The following is a 26503-nucleotide window of genomic DNA, read 5'->3' on the forward strand; positions in this document are numbered from 1 at the left end:
AGCCAAAAGGAGATCTATCTGCAGTTTTTATATTTGCAGGAGAAGCATCTATGGTCAGTTTATAGAAAAAATTAAACCTTTTGCCCAACATGCAAAAGCTAATGCTTAGCAGCAAGCTAAAATCTGAAACATGTAGAAGGAGGAATCATGCAGTTGGGATTAATTTCGTCAGCAGGGACAATGCTGGCTAGAGTTGAAGGTAAGATGGAAGGAGCTAAATAAGGAGCAATTCTGGAAGAAAACTTGCAAAAGACTTGAGACAGGAGGCAAAGGTTAGCCTTCCAGCTTCCTAACCAATCATACAGTCAGGGCTACATGGAAAGGTTTAGATTTAAGGATATTATTGTGACCTAATTGTGGAATGGTCAAGAATATTTCACAGATATTCTCAGGTGCACCAGAGCTCAAGCTCAGGTTTAGATATTTTGAAAACATCTGCAGGTCACTGTAGAAATGATCAAAACTAATTTCAGCTAATGCATGTTTAAAAACTTGACTTTTAATTAGAAAAATGCTATGCTTTAACACATGAATGTAAGCAGGTATGAAACTGTACATTCAAAAAGTGACAGTGAGGAACAAAGGCTTGTTTAAATAAAGATACCATAGAAACTGTCTGACAGGAGCGGTAATGTCAGCTGCATCTCGAACAAGAAACAGCCTTCTGGGACACTCAATAGCAAAAAGCAGGTTGTACTAATAGATGTTGGCAAGGGTGGTAATGACATGTTATTAATCAGGCAGAGTACACAATCAATTAGTTTAAAGTGCCTCATTTTTAACCATGCATCTGGCCAAAATGTCATAAAAGAGCAAGGCAGTTTGTTAAATAATAGCGGCAGTCCTTGAGTCGGTGACGGTCTGTTTTCAGCTCAAGGAGAATAAGCCTTGGAGATCTACAGCATTCTCCTGATTTATAGACACTCCAGACTTTTACTTTAGTTGAAGCACAAACCTTTAGTTGAAGCAGATTTATTCAGTGGTTAAGAAAATTTATATTAAGAAATAAAAAGAAATTAGTTTTTTTTACTGAATCATTTTTGTCACAGTTAGTCAAACCTTTAATAGTTTCAACATGAGAAATTTAAATGTTTACTTATTTTAGGATTGATCAGAGTATCTGCAAACTTTAACTGGCCATTCATAATTTAGTCATTCTTTGGGGTTTAATTGAGATATGAAACAGAAGCCTGTTTTTAGGAGGCCCACTTCAGAATGGGTAAGACTAGAGAACATGTTATTAAAATGAGGCAAATATTTGCTGATCTGCATCAGGAAATGGTTACAAAAATATCTGCTTGCCTAAATTTCCCCAAATATATCACTTAACTTAACATATTTTAATTGAATTAAATTCAACACAGATTAGTACAATTTAATTTAATTTAATTTAATTTAACTTAATTTAATTTAATTTAATTTAATAATGATTCACAATTGCTTTTTAAATGTTTCCATCTAAAGTGGATTTACAACAAATGTTATTTCGCTTTACGAGACAAACAAATTAATTTAAAGTATATTCTAATTTATATGCAGAAATATTTAATCAGTTTAATCCAGTCAGATTGAAATTCAATTCCACATGTTAAATTTGATGTCAGTTATAATACAATGCTGTCAAAGTGTAAGCATGTGGCGACAGTGGGAAGGAATGACTTCTTTCCATCAAGGAAAACCTCCAGCTGAACCGGGTTCAATGTGAGTGGAAACAGACGGTGAGTACTGAGCGTGTTCACTGCACGCTCATACAACCACCCTTTACTTTTATTGTGTTTATTTGCTGATGCATTTAATTAATTTTGATTAAATTAAATTAGTAGTCGTTGCAATATGTGGAAAGCAGTATAAGCAAGAAAATTCGCCCAAAACAAAGAATGGAATCTGATTCAAGCTGAGGTTCAAGTTCTTTGTCCAGAGTAAGAAGTTAAGTAAAGACTTGTTCATAAGAATTGGATCGTTTGTGAATGTCAGTGACTTTGAAGAGGCAAAACAGCTTTCCCCGATTGAAGTCATCAGTTGCAGCAACATTGCCTCTGTGCAGCATGAGAAACATGGCAGTGTATATTGTTGATTGGTCAAGAAAGCTATTTATTTTTATCAGCACTGTGAAATTCAGAAGATGTGTTTATTTGTGCCATGTTTACCTTCGATTTTGAATCAATAACATCCGCTTTTCAAAGTTGAAAAAAATACTGACATCCATTAAGTACTTTGAAAGACTTTGCAGGCAGCTGTCAAACACTTTCACTCTGAGGTTATTCATTAAACTTGAAATGAAAAAAGCCGACTGCTGAGTGCCGATGTTGAGTCACTGATACATTTTTAAGTTTCTTCACAGTGTGAAAACAAACAGAATCGATGTGTGAGCTATGGTGTGCACCTCTGCAGTCTTGTTCAAAATAATGTACAATGCTATAAGAAAGTGAAGGTGGGAGTTCATTACTTATATCAAAGCCTGGATTATATATTTAGGTATTTTATTTGGGTAGTTTTAACCAAATATTGGGCCAAAAGAAGACCAAAAGGAAAGTTATCTTTAATCACTGCCACTTTCACCTAATCAGACTTCACTGAACTTTTCCCACAAGATGAAACATGAAATGTAAAGATGGAAAAATGTTGCTGTAAAATTATATTAATACCAAAGGGTTCAGTTTTCTACTTCAGTTCACACCAAAGCTAGAAACAAGTTTGTTCACGTAAAATATCGCTAACCTTTTATCCGCTAACTAGTTAGCACAAGCTAGTGGCAGTTGTGTTCTGCAGGCCTGTTTTTAGCTGACAGTTGCAGCGCCAGGTGTGGTCATCTGCTGCTGTGTCTCAGCTGTTTTAAGGTTTTTGTGTTCAGTCACGTACGCTGCTAATTCAGTGATTCTAAGGAAAAACTAAACCTTCAACATTTTTTTCACTTGGAATAGAACAGAATAACTCTTATTGGTCCCTGAGTGGGGAAATCCCTCATGCAAGCAGCAAAACTGTGTGGCAAATACAGGCACATACTATTTTCTTTTAGCCACTGCTAAAAGAAAATAGTTTAAACAGTTAAAAAAGCAAGAAATCTTTCTTTGCAAGAAATAAGGAAACAAACAGAAAACAACTGCAGAGTGAGGAGTAAGTAGTAAAAAATTAAATTGAAGAAAAACATCCTCAATAGAATAAAATGCACTATATCTTTGCAAATTATTTATTTTGAGCAGCAAATGTTAGCTTGTAAATATTAAGTTTTGTTCTATGTTCTTTTGTGTGTTGGCAAATTTGATATATTTGTTTTGATTTAACATATTATACAACGTGTTCCCAGTACATTTGCATGTATAGAAATGACAGCTTTTACAAGGGTTTTCAGCCTTATTCACTCTTTTAAGTGCACCTCTATTCTCTTAAACAGATTGTATGTTCTGTCTTTGCCTCAAATGTTTTGTTTTTTACATGAACAGAAATCTGATCTACTTCAAAACGCCTTGTAACAATAATGGGGCAAAACAAAACAAGCTTATTAAGTTTTTCATTAATGAAACAAAAAGAAGAGGAAAGGGGAAAGAAAGAGGTTAGATAACTTAAATTAAAGAAACTGCAAACTTGGCTCTCTAAATGCTCTCCCTTTCATTTGCCTGATTCATTCAAGAGCCAACACACAAAAGCACACACACCCACATGCCCTGCTGACTGAAAGGCAGCAAGGATAAGTGGTAGCTCGCTGAAGAGAGGATAGCGAGAGCAGGTCGCCATGGCAACACGGGGGGGTTTGTTGCTTTCACTGGCAAAAGAGAATCAGCTTTGACTGTCCCCGCTTCTCCCCCTCATCCCCATCTCTCTCTCTCTCTTCCTTCTTCTTCTTCTCCTTCCTCCCGTCTCACCTTTTCTCCCTCTCTGTGTGTTTTCTTTTCATCTGACGTCAGCTTCCTGGGACATCTGCACAGTACGTGAACATTCAAGTCACGTCTGTTGTTTCAATCTCTTCATGTCAGCACAACAAGTGATGTTCAGCGTGTGAACAGAGGCGTTGATTTGAGTCTCATATTTACAGATTATGAGTAATTGTTGCATTCTGTTGTCGCAGTGTTAAAGCCACAAATTGTTTTTTTTTTATTTCCCATGCATGCAAAACTAGCGTTATCTCACTAAACAGTACTTTGGAGGACCGGCTTGCACATGAACACCTACACACATGTCTCAGTGTCCATGAGGGATACGTGTTGATGTGTGGCAGAGCATGTCTCCCCTCCTGTCAGGGCATTTGGATTCTGTTCACAGGTGGGTGCACCCCCACACCCTACCTCCACGCCGGACCTGAGAAGACTGAACAACCCAAGGACAACCCTCCTCCCACCACATCACACCCACCTATAACAGCATGCGTGGACGGGGGAGTCTGTGTACGTGAGAGTGTGCATCAGTAAAATAAAGGGGGGGTATAGGGGGAGGATGATGGAGCATTTGCTGCCATGGTGACAAGCTCAGCGGTATCTAATAGCAACAGGCTGTTGAGAAGCCTGACTTATCTGGGTGAGTGGGAAGGTGGAGGGGAGGGAGGCGGATGAAGGCGGACAGAGAGGAGAGGGACGGAGATGGAAAACAGAACCGAACCTCGGCTCAGGCTTTTTCTTCACCCACAACATCCACATTCAGGTTAAAAAACAACATTTCACTTTTGCGCATTTCTGTTTCCTTCAGAAAAAATACGCATCTGTCACAATTCAAGAGACTAAAATGATTTTAGTGGCTTTTTCTACATCCTGAGAAACTTAAAAACAACAAAATTAATCGGGATTCGTTTGATTTATAACATACAGTTCAAACAGGGGTCTATGTCTCACTGCCTGCTGCTTCCCTGCACATGGAGAGAAAGAAAGAAGAAGAATCTGATTTGAGGTTCAATAGGTTCACTGTAATTTCATTTTGGGAACAAAAGACAAAAAAAAAACGGAGCAAGATTTAATTTTTTTTCTTTCTTTTATATAGAGAGAGCTGTTCTGCATGCAGCTCACACAGATATTCTGACCATTTCACAGAGTTAATATAAAATCTTTTGGTTTGGGTTTAATGGAAATCTGTTGTTAAGGAATATCTTATATAAAATATAATTGGACTCCATGTGACATTTCAGCTCTATCTGGTGGTCAGATGTGGTGATGCAGCCATAATAACATATTTTACTACTCATAGAAAATGGTTTGTATCTTTATAGCACTCTTCAACAGATGACAAATTTTGTAAAAGTACATTTTGAAGAAATAAAATCTTCTAGTATTTACGAATTGTTTTGTAAAGAATTATTTATTGCTGTTAAATGATCAAACCCTGCCTGTAATTGCTGACCAGGTCTTTTGCTTGCTACCAAAGTCTCCTTGCCTTCACCCTAATTGTTAGCTTCCCCCACATCTTCTCAAATGAGACTACCATGGTTGACCAAACACTACATTCACTTTCTTCCATGGTCTTTTTAGTTCCTAGTGCTAAATCAGAAAGCCTGCAGATTTAGCTAAAGAATAGAGATGGGAGTAACTCTGGTTACAAAAGGACACATGGATAGAGATTTTACTTGGGCATGAGCCTCAAAGTGTTTCTTTTGTGCCTGAGTAAAATTCCTTATCAGTATTTAGCAAAACATTGCATCCATATAAAAACAAAGTTCTTAAAGATCCACTGTGCACTGGTTGTGTGATTTGGAAAGCCGTTTACCCCTAAAAATGGAGAACAGCAGTTCAAAACAATCAATAAATGTTACGTGTTCAAGTTAGGAAGCCATAAGTGAGCCACAATTTTAACTCTAAGTGGCAATGCAGTTTTACTAAAAGATGTTCTTGTGGTGGTAGAATACAGTATGTTGTTGCGCAACACCCCCCCCCCCCCTCCTTTCTGTCTCTACTCTCTCACTCTCGTACTTCCTCTTCTGAGAGGGGAGATGTGCTACCAGCTCTCCGTCTAACGGGTCCGTTGAGTTTCCTAAATCTGCTGGGATTTACCCTGTCCAGAACTGAAGTAAACTCTGTTTAAGCTGGTTTCGAGAAACGATTCGCCTGGTTATCTGACGGCCTACATCCAGGTGTCCCACCCTTCTTCCCCCTGTGAATTAGCCAGACTGAGCAGCCTACAGCCAACTAGTTTCACAGAGCACACCTGTTAACGGTCGCTCGTTCTCTATTTTGCAACTTGCATTTGTTATTGAACCAGGTAGGTTTTAGTGACTCGGTCGAGTCCCAAGGATGATGTTTTAAATATGGGCTACCAGCAACCTAAAAACATTTTCCACTTTTTCCTCTCCAGAATCAAACATCACAGCTATTTTACAACCATCAAAGAACTTTAAGGTGACTCATTAACTGAATGTCCACAACATCTTTAGATTTTCTTTATGCTAAATATTTTATTAGTAAGGCATTTTTGCAAGGGTCAGTACAGCTTAATTCAGTAGCAGAAATAATCAAATAAGTAAAATCAATCATCTAGTCTATCTTTCCCTACTGCTGACACTGAGAACTAAAAAAGGAACCTTAGAGCGAGACGGACGGAGTTTGGCGCCTCGAACCCCAGACCTGGCACGACGACGAAGAAGGTGCGGCAGCAGGAGGAGGAAGTTGATTGACGGCAGGGATCTCTGTAGGTCCGATGAACTTCTTCTCCGCATGGATGCTGAGGTCACACAGGACTTGGTGCTGGCAGGAAAAAAGGCACCAGCTCTTCTTCCTTGTCTTTGTCTTCATCTTTGTCTTTGGGGTCAGAACCCAGCCGATGAGAGAAGTGCGATTCGAAGCCACAGATTGTGGGCCAGACGGGTTGGTCTCCATGTGCAGGACAGTCTCCGGCTCCGTGGCCCCGGCTCTTCTTCAGCTGCAGAGTTCTTTGTCCATCTCGATCTTGGCTCGAAGCTGCCCGGAGGATCCAACGAACGGTTCCTCTTTTGCACCCACCTTATATAGGGTTTATCTGTCTGCTTAGACAGATGATCTCATATCCGTCACTGTCTTAAGAGACATCATGTCATGATGTCTGTGCCAATGTCTCAGGGCTGCTCAACCTCCTGTTTCCATATAAGGTGCTGATCATCTCTGCTCTCCTGTTAGTTCCCCTGTTTCCCTTCCTGTCACCTTTCACCTACCATCTACCTCCAACATATCAGTGATGTTTAATTGCAGTTACACCTTTTTACACCATTTCAAGTTCAATGTCAAAATCACATTTATATCACATTTATTTTCTTTAGCTTCTCTGATTTAGCATTCATTTATAATTTTATAACCATAACTTATATCACATTTATTTTCTTCAGCTTCTCTGATCTATCATTCATTTATGATTTTATAACCATAACTTATTAGTTACTCTTATTATGATCTTAATGTGAGTTATTACAGATGTTTTTCTGAAAAGAAACCAAGAATAATACATGATTCTAATTATTTACTACTAAAGTTACAGTTACTTGTTTTTCTTGTAGGTGTTCCCACAAATATAAGTGTAAGTATTATTACAAGTAAACCAATATTCATATAAGTATTTTACTTTGAATCTTATCCAATTACTAATAATGTTTAGATTTCATTCTTTAAAACTTTACCTTTGAAATAAGGTATAGTCTCAGCTATTTTTATAAATCTGCAGGCTGGAAACTTCCTCTTTTTCCAGGAAACCTGCTTTTCCTGTTTAATGACTCTCTCTGACTGACTATGATTTCTTATGATTAGATAGAAAAAAGTAGAATTAAAGCAAAGTTTGCATGAGACAAAAACAACACACACAACCAGATTTATTTTATTGACACTTAAGTCTACTGTTGGGCCTTGATGTCACTTGAGTGATTCATTTTAAAGATAACTTTATTTATTATTACTGTTAAACTAACTTTATTGACACTTAAGTCTACTGCTGGGCCTTGATGTCACTTGAGTGATTCATTTTAAAGATAACTTTATTTATTATTACTGTTAAACTAAAATCTCCAGCATGGGGAAGTGGGATGAGCTCGGATTTTCTTGACACCCCCTCCACGAGGTCAGACCTTTCACATGCTGGGAGTCCTGCAGTTCGCCGTCCTCATCCCCTAGAAAGAGAAGAAGTTCGTCTGGGATGTGAAGATGCAGATTCTTCATCCTCAGTTTTCACAGAGGGCTCAGTGTAGTCATCAAAACTCCACTTCTCTTGACACCCCCTCTTTGGAGTTTTGATTTCCCCCATGAGGTGATGAATGTCGAAGGAAACTACTTTTTGTTCTTCTTGTGTATATTTCTTTTTATGTGCCATCTAATTTCTGTAGACTTTGGAGCACATTGATAATCAAGCCAAATAAATAGGATAAATGTGTGTATTTAAAATATTATTACTATATATATATAACATAAAAAACTTTATGCCTATCATACAATCTCACATGTAGAGTTTCATTTATGTTGTAGCCATGGTGTGACTTTCAATGTCAAACATGAACATCAATCTTGTATTTCCCTTTTCTTCACAGACCAACACATGATGCAATCGCTGATGTCCACAGCTGATTCAGACCTTAGTGGACAGGATCATAAAGCTCATTGAGACACATTAAATCTTTCTGGGAAACAAAACAACATAAAATGTGGAACAAACACAGGGAATTGTTTTATATCATAGTTTGATAAAGGCATCTGATGTTGGCTTTTTATTGACATCTTAAACATTAATGGTACAAATGAAACACTCATTTACAAAAATTGGTAGATTAATTGAAATTTCAAAATAACATGCACAGTCAATCACATGTAAACAACAAAGTTATTAGATAACAAACATATTAGTGTAATACATAAAAAACTCCAAAGAATTACGTATATAAACAGAAGGTGACATTGGATCATATAGTAAACTTGTCTCATATCTGATGCAGCTAAACTTGTGTTTAACCTGGGAAGGATGTTGTTGTTATTAGGAAACCTAGTAGGGCAGAGTGTGTGTTTGTGAGTAGAGCAGCCAGCAGTGAGGTGTATTCTCACTCTGGTAATTAGGTGGCAGATACAAAGGCCTTAAAAAAGACCCTGCAGCTCTCAGGAAAATGGTTATCTGACCGCTCTGAAGAGGTTAAGAAAGAAAACAAAAACAAATATCAACCCCTTCTTTTTCTCCTCTGCAGAGCTAGATGGAATAATAAAACCAAATTGTATGTCAGATGAGAACCAAGGAGGGTCACCTAAGTCGCTATAAATGGATTTAAGCCTCAGTCCTAAAAAATAACTCTTTTCCACACTTTTGCATATTATTCACAAACTTTTACAGGGATTTTATTTGAGACGCCAGGACAAAGTAGTGTATAATTCCTCACGCCCACTATGGAGTGAAAATAGTGTGGTCAAGTATGTTTGACTTACCTACTTTTTTTTTTGTCTGCAAAACTTTGGTTGTTATTTAGGCTTCATGTACATTTATCCACATGACAATACAATGTTGCTGATCAAGATCATCACAATGAGACAATGGCAAATTATCACCTTGTTAAGTAAAATAAAATAAACAAAACATACATTCAAAATAATCAGATTTTTTTTTTTACAATGCTACAAGTAAGTTTAAGTTTAGATTACAAACACTATTTGGTCCCACAATGCATTTAAATAAAAGTAAACATGTTAAAACATTTTTTTGATCTATTTTAAAACATTTCTATAGATTGCGAAAGATGCCACAAATACTCAGATGAACAGATAAACAGAACAGCAGACACATCAAAGCTGGTAGTCGGAGTTGTCGTCAGCCTCATTGGGATTGTTTGCTCTGTGGACACCTTGATCTTCTGGGTGGCTCTCTTTTCGGTGCCTTTCCAGGTAGGGACGCCAGTCCTCCGATGGGGCACACACCGATGTCAGTCGCTGCAGATATCAACATATTTGAAATTATGAAAATGCAGAAAAATAGTACACATACGACTTCAAATTATGACACGCTTACTTACATTTAAGAGGCTTCCTTTAGCTTTTGTCAGATGATAGACGGCACCAATAGGGAGCCACATCAAGACAAAAACAAGCATGCACCATCCCAGAGACAACCCCCAGGATGGGAAGTGTATATCTCCATATGTGGGGGGTGCAAAGGTCCATAGAGACCATACCAAGATAACCTAAACAACAATGAAGTAGGACTTTATAGAGAAAGAAAATGCTGGGATCTTCTGTATCTTTATCTGCATCTTCAGATAAATGTTGATCAAAATTACAGTGGCTGTGAAAAATTGACATCCAAATATTAGGTGCACAAAAGTTGACCTAAGTCTAGGTTTTTCATTATTTATCCATTTAAACTGTTCTTTTATACGTTGTTACACTTAAACATGATAATTAGAAGAAGCAGAAACAATGTATAAGTTCTATTTTTGTTTTTTTACCAGTAAGATGAAGGGGGTGAAAAAGAGCCAACATGCCTTCCACCACAGCCAGAAGTGGGGGGATTTTTTTCCAATCATCATTTCGATGTCGTTTATGAAACGGTTCACTCCTGTTGAATGTAAAAAAACAAAACAAAACAAAAAAACACACCCAGACTGGGGTTTGAGGAGTCTCTCGCTTTCATAAATGTGTGCACAGATCTTTGGAGGTCACGTTTACCGTATAAATAGGAAACACCAACGATCTCTAAGAGAACCAAAAACAGCACAACCCAGGTGGCAACAAACGAGTCGATGAGTGTCACCCAGTAGATTCCAGCCTTTAATTTAAAGGAACAGATAGAACGCATTGCCAGGTTTTAAAATAGACAACAGAAAGCTTCAGTGAGACAAACTTACTCTTGTGACGCACGGGAGGCCCAGAAGGTAGAGGAATGAACATGTTGCTATTGTCAGTAAGGGTCGCCTGGATTTTAAGACTTTGGGATAAGCATCCTGCAGGGAGGTTAATATCACCTCTATGGACAAAAGGAAAGGCTTTAGAAAATGAAAATCCAACAGGTTAAGTCTGAGTTAAAGGTCTAACCTATTTCTGCAAACAGAGAGTCCAGACCGACAATCAAAATCATGAAGAAGAACAAAACGGACCACAGAGGTGAGATGGGAAGCTTAGTGAGAGCTCCTGGATAGGCAATGAATGCCAAGCCAAATCCTGCAGAATAACACAATGGTATCAATGCTGATAGTCTCATACACAAGACCTCAGGGTTGGCCAATCACTTTGAATGTCTGACCTTCCTTTACCACTTCCGTAACTGGTAATTTATAGACGTGAGCCATATGACCCATTATGGAGAAGATTGCAAAGCCAGCAAAGATACTAGTTGCTTTAAAGACAAGAAAACACGTCACAAATTGGAGCCATTTAGAAATGTCTTTACCAAATAGTGCCTCAATCTGGGCTCCTACCAGCATTAGTAATAGACACAACTAATGTGTCTGTGAACACATTGTTGTGGAACTCATTATAGGAAGAGAGGGCCATGAGTCCTCCCAAGCCAATAGAGAGGGAATAGAAGATTTGGGTTGCTGCATCTTTCCACACCTACAACACATACACACACAATGCAGCTGAAAGGTATAAACTAGTGTTACATGCTGAGACAGACATTGGATGATTGGACACCCACCTGGGCATCAGACAGCTTTGTCAAATTGGACTGTGAGCCAATGTAGAACTCAATCCCCTCACTAGCTCCCTCTAGTGTCACACCTCTGATCAGCAGGATTAAAATCACCACATAAGGAAATGTGGCCGTGAAATACACAACCTTTAGAGAAAGAAGATGAGTTTGAAATCAGAGGCTAAATATAGTCTTAAAATGTACATGAAATGTCTTCACACATGCTTGATGCCAGACATTGGACAACAGAGAAACAGCAGTAAGGATGAAAACATAAACTGAAGGTATGTTGCTCAGAATTAACTTGAAATTTCTTTGTTTATTAATTCCATCCATCCATGTTGCAGAGGTCTGTAAGGGAAACCCAGACATCTCTCTCCCTGCATCAATCTCTAGCTCATTCCAGGGGTCAGATGATACGTTTAGTAAGACGTGTCAGATTTACCCAGGATTCATTGTTATCAGACGCCTGATTCACCATAACTGATTCCTGTCAACACATTGGGGCAGCAGCTGTAATTTATTCTCCCTCTTGAGATGTATGAACTCTGCACCCTTTATCTAAGGTTGAGTCCATACCCTCTGTTGTTAAGGGATATACAGTATAACCAAATGTTAACTGGGTGGTGTGGAAATATTTGGCAGCACAGTGAAGCAGTGCTTAGTACTTTTGCCTTGCAACAAGTAGGTGATGGGTTTAAATCTCAGTCTGCAGTCTTTCTGCATTGAGTTTTTATGTTCTACAGTGATCAAAGTTGGATTGAAGTCAGTGTCTTCAGTCAGAAGCTTCTTCCGCGTTGCTGCACTACAGACGGCTACAGGAGATCTTACCTGCCCACAGTCAGTAGCATCTACAACAACTTTTTGAATGTAACTGTATAAAACTAGTTGCAACATTTATTTTTCTTCTGGAATTAATAAGGTGTTTTTTAAATTAATTGGATTAAATAATACATTCAAACTTCTTTGAAAATCATTAAAGTTGTATGGAAAGTTACATTAGGTAGTTATTCCACCCTAGACAAAGATAAGTTCAAATTAATCATTAAAAAAAAAAAAATTAACATGAAATTTGCTCCCTTGAGTGAACCTAAACTTCTTTGGAGAACTGCATTGTGCAAGAGTTCTTCTTTAGTCAAATATTACAGAACTTTTGATTTTCCACTTCAAATTATGGACAAGCTTCTCCATTTGCTGTAGATATGAGGACATACTTTTCCTGATGACTTGATGCCTTTGATCAGAGATGCACCTGCAAGGAGGGTGCTCAACAACAGGCAAAGAGCAAGGTGCCAAACTACTGGTCCTGTTTCCTCCAGGCCACTGGATCTCTGCAGAGCCACATTGCTAAACATGACAAGAGAGACAACTTTAGCATGCTAGCATATGTTCAGGTCTACATTGTTGTAGACCTGAACGCAGTAGGGTCAATTTTAGTATGCTCATTAGAAATGTGTAGCTCTTACTCCCAGTAGTACTCGCTTGGGCTCTGGACATCCATCTTGACTTTGTCGGCTGGATTACAAGTCTGGACCATTTCCGTCAAAGTACCATTGATATTACAATACACTAAAAAAAGATAAACAGTTAGTGAATGGATCAAACGTGTTTTGATTGGATTGTGTCATCTGTCACAATGCAACCGTTTGACATCTTATAATGTTCCTAAAGGGTTTAAAATCTCAGAGAAATGGCACCTCCTTCCAAACCGCAGATGCAACTATGACATTTTAAATAAGCACCTAAAGGCGTTTCACTGCAGGTAGTGACAGTGGTATTTGGGCAGTTGGTCCATGGAAGAGGGCTCTGCATGGACGCAAACATGTAGTACAGGCTGTAGCCAATGATGACGTTGTAGTAAATAGCTATTAAGAGAGTCACAATCACCATCCCTATGCCGACACCTGGAAAGACAGGCGAGAATATAAACTATAAAATGATGAAAGCCCTTAAAACATAAACATTTCATTAGTTTTATCAGTGTACAGTATTTCAAAAGCAAGGATTCAAACCCAGGACCTTATTGCTACGTGGCTGAAGTACTAAGCTGTGCAGCCCATCAAAGTGTTTCATTACATATCAGTATTTACATGTATAATTGACTTGTTTTCACAGACTGCAGCAAATTTTTGAATGGTGAATGACTTGTCTAATGGCTGATAAAATATCTATATTTTACTTAAATTGTACTTGTTACAGTGCTCTTCATGTTCTTTCACCAGCTAAAGGAGAATTTGCATGATCAAAGTCTTAAAGAAGCCAGGGTACAACCAGAGCTGGGCTGAAGTTAATTGTTGCTTAATAGAGCTGTTCACTAACAGCGGGTCTCTTCAAATATGAGACAGCATTCATTTATGGATACAGCGTTGACCATTATCCACATCTATCTTTCATCTCCCTGAAATGAATGATACATGCTTTTTTTCTAATCTCACCCTGCAGGATCGGCACTGCTCTCCAAACATTGATCGGACCCTGACTGCAGAACTGACCGAAGGAACTTTCAAGGAAGAAAAGGGGAAGACCAGTCACCAGAAGCATTGTGAAGTATGGGATGAGAAAGGCCCCTATATGACAATGGCACAGAATAAAAAAAATGATAGCATAATTAATAACAAGACTGAAAAGGAGCCCTGGTGGATTGGATAATTTATCTGAGAATACTAATGTACCCCCTCCATTCTTGTAGGTCAGGTAGGGAAACCTCCAGATATTTCCCAGTCCAACAGCATAGCCGATCATGGAGAGGACATAGTCACGCTTGTTCGACCAGTTTTCACGGGCAATATGTCCACTCCCTTCACTGGATTGTATTCAGATACATCAGAATAAAAAGGGCTGAATTCAAATGCAGATTATGCTGTATAATTGCACATAACAAATGAAATTTGATAAAGAGGGTCTATGCAAAATTCACATGTTTTATAGTTCCAGCTGGGTCTCAATTAGGCGTCGGTACTTATTGTATTGTTTACCATGTATCGTGATAAATTACTTATCATGATAAAAATTTTGTTTTATTGTTGTGATCATAAATTCCAATTAAGTATGATTGGAATTTCCTATCAATCCTATCTGTGCCAGGATTGTGAGTTTTAATATTTTCTCCAGTCAATGAGTATCAATAAATTTGAAAATATGATTAAATGCAATTACTGTGTGCAGATTAGTGATATACATTACACTTCTTTATGTGACTGGTGTCCTAAAAAACTGTACATGTGAATGTTTTTCAAGAGCAGTATTTATGTTTGTGGGGCTACGATTGCTGTGACATGCAGTCAGATCCATGCAGTTACCTAATAAAGATAGAATAAGTAGCTGTTATTGTTACTGTCACAGCCCAAGCTCTTAAAAATAAAAAAAGAAACTGCTATTTTTGGCAATAAGTTATTTTTGGTGTCTGAAAAGCCGTTCAAAAACCTCTTTAACCTTGTTAAGAACAACCAGCAGCTTCCTATGTCCTGAGTAAACAGCCAGAGATCCCGTTTCCCAAGCACTGCAGTCTATCTCACAGTCCTTGTTCATCCTGCAGCAAACCTTCGCCAATAGTCAAAGTAAAGGAGACCCATTCCGCTCTGTGTCCACATTGTGAATAAACAAATAAATCACACATTTGGAGGCCATCATCACTTGTTGCTGCGGCCACGCTAACTCTTCCAACTCCCAAGTCGGTTGTGTGTCTGAGTGAGATGGTTGCGGGGCTTAGTGAGAAAAACCTGAAGGTTTGAAACAAATTGAATAATTCAACTGCTGGGACCGTTAGAGGAAAGGGGCCGCTCTGAGACGGTTTTAGGCAAAAAATAATGCGAAACCAAAGAAATATCAAAATACAAAATAAAGATAGGACCATACATAACTTACTTAGACAGTTTATCAGCAAAATAAAAGTTGATTTGGGTCTGATTACAAAACTATCTGTGTTATCTGCCGTTGACTGTAGCTTAAAATCAACGGCACTGCGCGTTACCTAGCAACTCCCAGCCCCGTACCTAGCCAAGCGGAGCTCCAGCACTATTTATCAGTTGGTTTTGCCGCTGCATGCAAAGCACAGTGGGTGGTAAGAAAGGCAAGTGTTTTGTTATTGACTTACCGTTCAGAAACTACTTGCATCACTTCAAAATGTATGGTTATATAGTAGCGCGTCTAGTTATAGCCATCCTCAAGTGCGAATGCGAACGTTGAATTGGGGGCGTGGCCAACTACCGCTTATTTTGATTTAAAGTGACAGGCGGAAAACATTCTGAAAGGATCTCAAAATATAGAGAAATCTATCTATCTATCTATCTATCTATCTATCTATCTATCTATCTATCTATCTATCTATCTATCTATCTATATATGCTATATATATATATATATATATATATATATATATATATATATATATGTGTGTGTGTGTGTGTGTGTAATCCTGCTGAATATATACTGTAGCAGGAGAGACTTACAGAAAAAACATTGACGTATATAATATCACCACCAGCCATACTGGAAGTACTGACATCAAGCATGTCTAAAATGCATTTGTGAAGTGAACAACACTTGAAAAAGTGATCAGCAAGTTTTAAAGTTAACAGAGTTAAGTGCCATTTTATGACACTAAACTCTGTTTTAGATGTAAATAGTAGTGAACTCCAGTCATAATACCTGCATTTTTTCCACTGTATTAGTTTTTTCCCCCCTTTTCTTCTTTGTGTTTTACATTTTACTTAAATCCTGTATATGATCAATGAGCATGAAATTTGAATGCTTATAATGTTTTTGCAGTCTTAAGATTTTGAGCAGGATTTTATATTATGTATCAGAGATAACAGAGGAAAACAGAGTAAAACAGAGAGAACTATAGGAGAAGACACATAAAGAAAAATTGAAATTAAAGGCAAATAAAAGGCTATAAATGATCCTCACAACAAAAAAGGATCATAGTCACAGACATATCATATAATACACATTATATTAAAGCTCCTAAACTGATTTTGAGTACAACATGTAATCATGATCAAGTGACTGTTATGTATATCAATATTTTCTGACCTTTGATGCAGAGTAATACTGAAGAAACATCTCTTAAATTTCACATTTGTACAACAATCACAGCGGTGTGTGTGATAATATCACAATATGTCACTGAGCCTGCACTGATTTGGGTTTGGCAATTCTCGAACAGTGGTCTAATGCACATGGTTAGATCTGGATGCTGGAAGCCCAACGCAGACAGAGAGCAGACTCTGACGGGATGTCCTCCTGACTGATCTCGTTCCCATCCAGTCGCAGCGTCTGCAGTCTGGAGAAATTTGTCACGTCCACAACGGAGCAGAAACTTCCCAGGGAGAACTCTGCAATGACAGGACAGTGACTTGTAAAATATCCCTGTGAGTGGAGTAATTTCCTCACAATATGCCTGGAAGGCCACTTACCTTTGATCTGATTGGCTTGCAGGTAGAGATGCTGCAGTGTGGTGCTGACAGTAGGGATTCTCTCCAGTTTGTTGTAGCTCAGGTCCAGCTCCACCAGTCCGGTTACATTGAAGGTGTTGGATGGGATGCCTTTGTCTTTCAGCAGATTGTGAGACATCCTTATATACTGCAGCTGAGGTAATCCCCCCAGGAAATCCTCAGGCAGAGAGTCAATGGAGTTAAACTCCATGTAGAACTGGTGCAAATGTTCAGGAAGAGCATCTGGGACCTGAAGCAGAAAAGAGAAGGTTTATTTGCACAACGTCATTCGGGCACAATTCAAAGTTCTTTGTAGGAGAAAACGAAAAACAGTTAAAAAAAATGTACATTACAGACTAACATGAATAGTAACATATGCCAAGTAAAGATAGTAAAAATGTAAATTATAAAAAAACCCTAACCCAGGAAGAATGTGGATGTGGGAAAGCCGCTCTTTTGGTCAGCTTTATGGGAGCTAGCTTAGTGTGCTAATTGTTGTAAAATGTTTAGATTAACAAACTGTAACAAAGATTTAATTTAATTACAAATTCATAAACATTATAAGACTTAGGAAAATAAGTTTAGATAGCTAATTCTATTTTGAATTAATTGAAATGAACTATTCAAAATAGCAGAGATAACATTTATTTTGAAACAGGAAATGGAAGTGAGAGATGTTTTGTTTTGAGCTTGATTTGTCTTGGCAGTTTGTGTTATTGGTCCTGTGATCGCTCCTCTGCAGTGTCTGATTTAACTGCTCCCTTTGCTTTACTTATTAATTAGTCTTAAATAATGAACAGCATCTCTGTGATCATTTTGATACTATAATCTCAAGAATTTTTGTTTTCTTCCTTAAAATGAATGAAAAACTGTCCTCTCACTGATCCCACCCACATACAAATTGTGTAACTGGAAGGGACTTTGGTAATCTTTTACCACAAACATATGAAGATGTATGTTATCAAAATAGAAATGCTAGGAGATATTGTAGTACTCTGATAAAAATTGAGCAAGGGGAAGCATGTAGACACTGAATAAAAGAGGTCCAGAAATCTCATCCTGAAGAACCCCACACTTGATCTTTTTTTGTTCAGATTCATGGTTGAAAAAAAACAACAAAATTTTATTTATTTTTACTCAAACTTTTAGTTGTCTAAATACCTTTATTAGCTTGTTGTTGCTGATGTCAAGTAGTGTGAGGGATTTTAGAGCCTTCAGTGATGTAGTCATGTCTGTAACAGCATTGTCATGAAGATGCAGGATAGTGAGGTTATCCATTCCTTCAAGGTCTGTTGGGATTACCTAGACAAGAGTGAAATTATCAAAGCCAATTTGTTTGTCATGATATACAACCAAAGCACGCAAAAGTGAACAACAAAATGGATGTTTGGGAATATAGGTAAAGTGAAGCAATGCCTTTTCAATCCTGTTGTGGTCAATCCTTAAGTCCCGCAGCGAGCGAGGAAGGTTTGGTGGAACGCTGGCCAAGTTATTGTGGTGTAGAAACAAACGCTCCAGTCCTACCAGCTTTAAAAATACCTAAAATGAAAAAGCATGTTTGCAATAATGGCATGTAAAATTAACAGCTGTACCTGCTATTTCCTTCACATGTTCTTTGTATTTGTTATGTTGTTAAAGGGCTATTTGGTTGAGTCAAGCAGTCACTGCTCATCTTATTAGAGAGAGGAGAACTTGGTCTTTCCAATCTGAGATCCTGCCAGCAGAGACCACTTTAGAAGGCTGTCAAGTAACCTGATGTAATTTAGTTTTTTCTTAGCAGTTGGAAAAAAGTGCATCTTCAAACAAGTAATAATTTTACATCTTTGGTAGCTGCTGAGCATCTAATTAGTCATATAGCACAAAAAGATGAGTATTTTGAATATTTGTTTTACTGTTCAACTGGCTGTTGCAAAATATAAACTAAATAAAGTGTCTTGCAAAAGTATTCACACCCCTTGAATTTAGCACATTTTGTCTCTTTGCAACCTCATTGTTTAATTTACTTTATTGCAATTCTATGTGATGGACTGAGATGCATGTTTTACAATTATAAATCAGAAATGCGTGACATGCATTCATATTCAACTCTGAAGTGAATCTAAAGGTCCAAGTGTTTTGGGATGTGATCCCATTAGCTTTGCTCATCTATTGTTATGCTTGCATATTGATCGTTGCAAAATAAATCAACCTTAGTCCCTCTGAAGAGAAAGTGCCTGAACAAAATCTCCTTTGGTCTTGGTGTATATAATCAATAGGAATTAGTTGTTGACCTTGACTGGGTCAATATCTAAAACATTTCTTTGTAGTCCTGGCAGCATGTTTAAGGCTACGGTTCAGCTGAAAGGTGAACCTATGTGATGAAGAAAAGCACTCCCCCCAAGGCAGGATGTTCGTTTACTGTTTTCCCTGTGGCTTGTAAACCTGAAGCCTGAAAGCTACAGAATGGACTTTATGTGGTTTCCTTCACTAATAGCGTTTTTTATGACAAAATAGTTAAAACTCACAAAGATCATGTACAATGTATGAGCAGCAATCTTAAAGTCTTATTACAGATTCTCAGTTGAATTTAACTCTGGACCTTCTTCCTTGTCCATTCATTAATATCACTACAGTATGTCAGAGAAAAAGGGAATGAATTATAATGCACAGAACACTTTTTTACATATTTATTTGTTAAAATACTAAAATCCAATCAGAACTTATTTTAGTCAATCTATTCTCTCTTCCTTTGAGAGAACAAATTGATTCAAGGTTTGATAGGATAAAGAATCACTTAACTTCTCTAACATAGACAAGAACAAAAGTCAAGCGACAGACATCTGCGGGCCATCTGTCTGCCTCTCAGACCGACATCATTGCATTTAGCCTCGCACAAGCACACATCTGTGTATAGTTTTGTGATCGCATTACGTTACCTCCTTTCCAATAGCATCAGACGTCAACTGATTGTGATGCAACATGAGCCACACTAGATTTGTTGCATTGACCAGAGCTGAGTCAGGCACAGCTGAGATGGCGTTGTTTTGGAGGTACAGGTACTTGATGCGGGAGGGAATGGATGGAATAGCAGTCAGGCCCCGTCCATCACAGTACATGGCTATGGGGAATGTTGGCGGGCAGTCGCACTCATCAGGACACGCCCCTCCCACTGTATCTGCCCGCAGGAAGCCAACCTGTTGTGTTTGGCTGTGGCGGTGAAACAGCCAGGCTAGAGGGTCCCATCCATGAGAGAGACAGAGTGGAAGCAGGGCAGACAGGAGGATTACAGTCTCCAGACGCATTTTCACAAAGCACAAAAGCCTTCACTGTTGCCTGAGACAGAAATGGAGAGAAAGTATTCAGAGAAAGTTCCTTCACGCTGCACTAATTGATGGAGATTTTATTAAAAAAGAGATTGATAATGATAAAAATATCAAAAAAGAAAGAAAGAAAAAGAAAGCCACTGGCATATGCTGTTGAAATACAATGCTTTCAGGATGTAAAGAAATTAAACCAAAGATTTTTCCAACTTTAATGTGACACATATCAGTGTCATTCAACTAAAAGTGTTTGAGGGAAAGTTTAAAAACTAAGAAAGGTGAAACAACCCTGGTCATATAAGCTGGCACAGTCTCAAACTAAAACTTTGCTGAACAGCATCTTGAGTTCACTCCTATTGTCAATTACACTGAATTTGACCAACATAACATAAAGTGTACATATCCCTGTACATTATTTTATTTTATTTCTCATTTTTGTTCATTTGTATCTGCTAGCTAAATCCTGCAGAGAGGTTACAAAGTATTTAGAATATCTTATTCTACAAAGGAATCAATCAGTATCAGAGTACAAAAAAAAGAAAAGAAGCAGAAACAGGACAGAAAGGGAGCAAAGCAGCAGCAGCACTGAAGGAGCTGCAGGCATTTCTGGTCATTGCTGGTTGTGTTCCACATGTGAAACATATTGCTGGCAGAATCATGCTTTAGGGTTCCATTTTTTTGTTAGATAAAATAAATGTCAAGGTGGATGAAGTAATGAATAGTTCTAAATATTGTTTGGCACAATTCGTTCATTTCATTCATACAGCTCTGATTCAAAACTTTCAGAAATAAAAAAAAAAGAAGGAATTTTAATTTTCACGATCACTGAAAGTCCAAGCACACATCAAAAATTAGAATAAGACTAGCCTCACTCCAAGAAAATTCAAGTGCAGGAATGGCCTATTCAAAGTGACAGAAAATATTAGGGGGCATCTGAAGAGAGACCATCACAACTTCATTGCTGTTGAGAATGTTTGACAGACTACAATAGATAGATCAAAAGATTTATTCACAAAGTGTTAGCCAAAGGATGCACACACTGATGTAACTTCTGGCTTCTGGCTTTAAAAAATCCCCAAAACAATCTTCTTCTTCATGGTATATACTTTTAAGTTACACTGTACAGAATAATTAATTAAAAGTAAGAGAAGTTTTAGCATGGCCGGATTTTGTATGTCACGAAAACCTGTGATTTTTACAGGCATGTTTATAGTTTTTGATATTTTTCAAGAATATTTTTCTGCTGAAAGGCTTCTATGGCTCTCCTGCTGGGGTTGAATTATCAATCAGAGCCTTTGCCTTTGTTTTTAGACATGTGTGTCCACAGGGAGGCACATTTTTGGAGGACTAGGACCCTATGAGGAAAATATGTAAAAGTTCCATGTTCTGTTTTTTGAAAGTTATGTGGTTTTTGTATGTATTTTGTACAAAGCTTGAATTGAAAGTTGGTTAAAATCAAATCTTTTAAATGGAGCTTGTGTTTGTTCCTTCGTCTAAAATATTTTTATATTCATATGGTCACATTTTACAAATATTATCTAGTACACTTAAGCTGCTAACTGTCTAAGTGTGTTTATGTTTGACTGTGTGTGTTTTGTGCATTTATTTCATAAATTTTTAAAAAAGTACCTTGATTAACTCAGCACAAAAGTCTCTGAGATCAGTATCCTGTGGTACAAGAACGCTCAGCGTCAGAAAGCAGAATGCACAAAGAACAGATCAAACTACATGTACACACACACACACACACACATATATACAGTAAGTACGCCTAAACACACATACTTAATAAACATTTTTAGCCAGATTGGTAAACCAGATAAAGACAAATGATTCTGCCTCTAAGTCTTTGAAAGACCACATCCTTAATGTGCATGTGCATCATTTTCTTCTAACTCTGCTTAAAAGTTCGATACAGACACAAAGAGAAAAGTCAAAGTGGAGGACAAAAGAAAAAGTACACGGTCATCTAATACCCATCTAATTCAGGTGAACTGAGTCTGAAAGTCATTTCTTTAAGAAACAGAATAGAATAAAATCAAAAAGACAAGGCAGGATTTAAGAGACGCCTCATCTCTCAGTTGATTACTGCAGATGAAAACCAGCTCTTTATGAATCAGCTGGTTGGTGCTTATGAATTATTTTCTGTGACAAAGCGTTATCATTGGTGTTATTTGCAGACTCAGTAAAAGAAACTGGAACACATTTAGCAAGAAAGTATGAAAAAATCCAATTAAAAGTTGTTGCTTCTTAGTTGTCTGTAATCTTGTAGCACAACACTGTTTGATCCCCTTACCTGCCTGAAGGATCAATGGGTCGTGATTGAACATCCCAATAGAAAAGTTGAAAACCAAATTACATCAAAATGGAGCAAAAGCCCAAATTAAAAGCGTTCAAGTGTTCAAGACCTCCAGTGAGCCTGGAGAACCTGCTGATCAAAACCAACCAAGATCTAAAAGTTTGAATAAATTTTAGGTTGAAACTTCTTCCACTGAAACACAAAACACAATTCTACCATCATTACCTTCATTCTTCTCCTTAAAGCCACAGACACACACTCCTCACCTGATCAGGGAGACTGGTCCTCCTTGCCTCTGCTTTCTCTGTGTGCTCAGAAGCGGAGGGGCCCCTGAGAAACACTGTATTAAAAAAAAAAAAGAAAAGAAAAACTTTCTCTCCTCCCTGCTCTCCTTTTCATTATTCCACGCCTCTGACTGTTCTCCATCTGCTGGTCACTTACTCCCCTTTATCCAATCGCCGGCACCCCACTTCTCTCAATTTAGAGAGAAGCAGAGGGTGTGAAGGATTGTTCCCATCTGTGTTCCCCTCACATTCCCCCTTTTCGTCGGCTGAATCCCACTGCTTTCAAACATTTTGTGGGACCTTGTCTCACTGGATTAGATTTTTTTGTTTTCTGAAATGAAAGGCTGGACAAAACCACACATCACTCATCTAACCCAGTATCCTATTTATCTAACCAAACTTTTGGATGGTCAACAAAAAGATTAGTGTCACAATTATGACAAACACTGCATGAAAAATGTGTGCAATATAATAAAACATGTGAAGACAATAAAAATTATACCAAGTACATTTAAAGGAAACATGCTGAATATGATTCATTTCTTCATTAATATTCCCAGACATTGAACTACAATTTCAGTGCAAAAGTATTCATACCTCTTGAAAGATTTTATTTATTTTGTAACAACGTCAAAATTCAATGTATTTTTTATTTTCTGTGATTAACCAACACAGAGTAGTGCATGCATAATATGTGGTTTTAAAACTATTTTATAAATACAAATCTGAAAATACTGCACTGCATTTTTATCCAATGCTTTCTAGAAACTTGTGCAATATGTGCAACATTTGCTTGCCCTGCAGATCCAGAATGAGATCGTTCCCACTCTTCTTCGCAAAATAGTTCAAGTTCAGCCAGGTTGGAGGGAAAACATCTGCAGTTTTTAATTGTTGCTACAGATTCTTAGATCTTCCATCCTCACAGCATTCCTCACAGTAAAATATGGTGCAAACGTTATGTTTTATTGTAGAGTTTATTGTACATGGAAACATGGTGGAAGAATTGCCTTTTAAGGAAGAAAGAAGTGTGAAAGAGAGGTATAAGTTTGCCGTTTCTTGGTTTTACTCATGACCAGTGAGAAAAAATGTATTGTGTTTGCTTATGCAAAATATGCAGAAAAAAAAAATCAGAGTTGTTTTTTTACTTCATTTTTTGGAATTGGTTTCTGCTGCATGCAAACATAAAATGAAATGTTTTTCAGCCGCATGCAGTTTTTGAGCAGCGTATGAGACTGCTTCAATTAAAATATTCCAAATCTATTTTTGTGTAGTGATATTATTTTCTGAAATAAATTTTACTAACCTTTACCATGTAAATTAAACATACAAAGGGTAAAGTCTGAGTTTTATGGTAACCCTAACACTGTAGAAATAGAAGCATCACTCCAGCCTTATCATATGAAAGACTGGTTAAACCACAAAAGGTTATGCCAAATTACTTTGTAAATTATATTCTAAACTTTGAGAGTATAACCATAGTGCTGCAGCAGGTAAAAATACATACATCAGAATGTTTCCATTAATAAAGAACTGCAATTCTAGTAGAAGTAAAACACGGATTCTGTTGTAAAGAAATTAGTGAGCGGATCAATAATATTTAAGCAGGTGATTCTGTAAAGACAAACACTAGATGAAAAGATAAATCCCTTTTCATTTTTATATTATTGCAGTTAATACTTTGCTCTCTTCAGTGGTCATCTTTGCTCTTTTACCTACATTTGTGCAAACTGTCAGCACCTCATGTGAAAAATGTCAGCTAAACTGTAAAGAAGACCCATATATTTTGAGTTTTGATGTGGGATGGATCCAGCTTTCTTTGACTCTCTGCAACACTTTCACATCTTGTAGAGAGGTAAATGAAAACAGCTGTCAGCCCATCCTCTTATGGTGCCTGTCTGGTTTTGATGTGGGCCTCTTCCTGCCACAGAATCCTTCACACTGGTGCCCCATCTGGACCGAAGTTTCGATGCATAGTTTTGTCTTTCATTTCTCAAAAAAAGTAGTAAATTTCAGCTTGTTTTGTCAGGTCTGACATATGTTTTCATGTGTTTTATTCTCGGAGGAAACATTTTACATCTATGATTATCATAAAGGAAGAGAGGTCTTGCTTCTGAAAATTGACATATTTACACTTAATGACGGAGCGACTAGTCAGATGAGAAAAATCCGGATGATCTGAAAACAGAAAAACCACAATCTATGAAAGATAGTATAACTTCAATGAAATTTAAGTCAGCCATAGAGATAAATAAAGGCGCAAAGTTATTCTTGCTACTTTTATGGAGGAAAAACAATGGACAACCATACAGTATTCTAGATGATATACTGTATCTCAAAGTTGTTCTATGGATTTTGAGGTCAGGACTCATCCATGTCTCCATGGAGCTTGCTTTGTGGACATGTAGAAACAGGAAGGAGCAATTCACAATAAAACTGGGTGCATGAAATCGTCCATTAAGTTATATATGTTCAAGCATAAAGTAGGGACTTATTATGCAAAATTCAATACGGGAATGTTTTTTGTGCTTGACCTTGGGTTTCAGCTGCTTTTAGAAACAGTCCAAGTGCTTAAAAACTCCACTTAGCTGTTTTCTGACAACATGTTAATGTTTTTTGGTGTCTGGAAAGCTTTTGAATATTATGTCACAAATCAGCAGGTGCTGTGCCTCTCCTAGCAATTTAAGAAGATTTTAGACATGTTTGGTCATCTGGTTTTACTGCTGTATGTGATGTACAATGGCTGCTGGAAAGGACAAGTGCTTTGCAATCTTCCTGTTTGCGAAGGAGGCTCTACATCTGCTTCAGGGTCTAACTCAAGGTCAAAGGTGAATGTTTAAAGTGACTTGAGACCATAAAGCAGCTCATTCTGAAAGGAACTGAGAACTGAGCAAAGTGAAATCTCATTATCTCTGAAGTATTTTCTGCAAAAATGTAAAGCGGATGTTTCATATAGCCCATAGGCTCATCCTAATTTGCTAAAGGAAGCATAATCGCTTCCCTTTAAGAGTTTCTTTCACTGGACCTAAGGATCCAGTCCCAACTCCAGAACAGACATAATCCTCTCTGTACCAGAATATATACTTAGTCAAATGTGGTCCGGAAAAAGATTTTCAAACAAAAGCACGGTTCATTACTTCAGAAAACAAATCTCCAAAGAAAGCAGACTTCACATCAAGGGGTCCAACACTTGGTCATGTAAGGCTTGCATGCAGCTGCTCAGCATGAAGCTCTCTACTCCCTGTAGTTGAGGTAATATGTAGGTCACACAAGGCCTGGAGGCCCGTAGCTACTTCTTCACATCTCTTCACCTCGGCATCTGCTGGACTTGCTTTGTGATTTTATAGTACAAGTCACGATACATTGTAGCTAAGTTGACCCTGCTCCTAGTTGCTTACACTTTGCTATAGCAACACCCACAGTTGATTGTATATTCTTAACAATGAAGTGATTTCATGACTGGACTAACTGGCTCGGCCCATCCTGCCAGAGTACTATGGTGGGATCCAATGTATCGCTGAGAGTGACCAATTCTTCTTCATTGTAGAAGTCTTCATGCCTACCAACTGGATTTTAAATAGCTGTGGCTGTGAAAGTGATCAGAATGCATTAATTCAATCAGTTGGATGGCAGTCCCAGTGCTTTTTGCGAAGA

General features: G+C 37.7%; 2 protein-coding genes across 4 annotated transcripts; both read right to left on the reverse strand.

Annotated features, from left to right (window-relative positions):
* Window positions 1-8607: 8607 nt before the first annotated feature.
* On the reverse strand, window positions 8608-15748 carry slc6a14 (solute carrier family 6 member 14). 2 transcript variants are annotated; one of them, XM_028004067.1, is made up of 15 exons: window positions 15629-15748; window positions 14208-14338; window positions 13971-14102; window positions 13278-13439; window positions 13002-13104; window positions 12750-12882; window positions 11542-11682; window positions 11321-11456; window positions 11146-11238; window positions 10938-11063; window positions 10751-10869; window positions 10572-10671; window positions 10352-10461; window positions 9920-10087; window positions 8608-9836 (listed from the first exon to the last, which is right to left on the reverse strand). In XM_028004067.1, the coding sequence occupies exons 1-15, from the start codon at window positions 15646-15648 to the stop codon at window positions 9693-9695; spliced, it is 1818 nt and encodes a 605-aa protein (XP_027859868.1). In that variant the 5' UTR covers window positions 15649-15748; the 3' UTR covers window positions 8608-9692. The 2 variants fall into 2 exon arrangements, with proteins under 2 accessions (XP_027859868.1, XP_027859869.1); XM_028004068.1 differs by lacking the exon at window positions 13278-13439.
* Window positions 15749-16304: 556 nt separating this feature from the next.
* fmoda (fibromodulin a) lies at window positions 16305-23037 on the reverse strand. 2 transcript variants are annotated; one of them, XM_028004073.1, is made up of 7 exons: window positions 22835-23037; window positions 21899-21937; window positions 19886-20282; window positions 18387-18509; window positions 18132-18272; window positions 16953-17220; window positions 16305-16871 (listed from the first exon to the last, which is right to left on the reverse strand). In XM_028004073.1, the coding sequence occupies exons 3-7, from the start codon at window positions 20249-20251 to the stop codon at window positions 16720-16722; spliced, it is 1050 nt and encodes a 349-aa protein (XP_027859874.1). In that variant the 5' UTR covers window positions 20252-20282; window positions 21899-21937; window positions 22835-23037; the 3' UTR covers window positions 16305-16719. The 2 variants fall into 2 exon arrangements, with proteins under 2 accessions (XP_027859874.1, XP_027859873.1); XM_028004072.1 differs by lacking the exon at window positions 21899-21937 and having other exon boundaries at window positions 22835-23035.
* Between the last annotated feature and the right edge of the window lie 3466 nt (window positions 23038-26503).

Source organism: Xiphophorus couchianus, chromosome 20 (genome assembly GCF_001444195.1).
Source record: "Xiphophorus couchianus chromosome 20, X_couchianus-1.0, whole genome shotgun sequence".
NCBI lineage: Eukaryota > Metazoa > Chordata > Actinopteri > Cyprinodontiformes > Poeciliidae > Xiphophorus > Xiphophorus couchianus.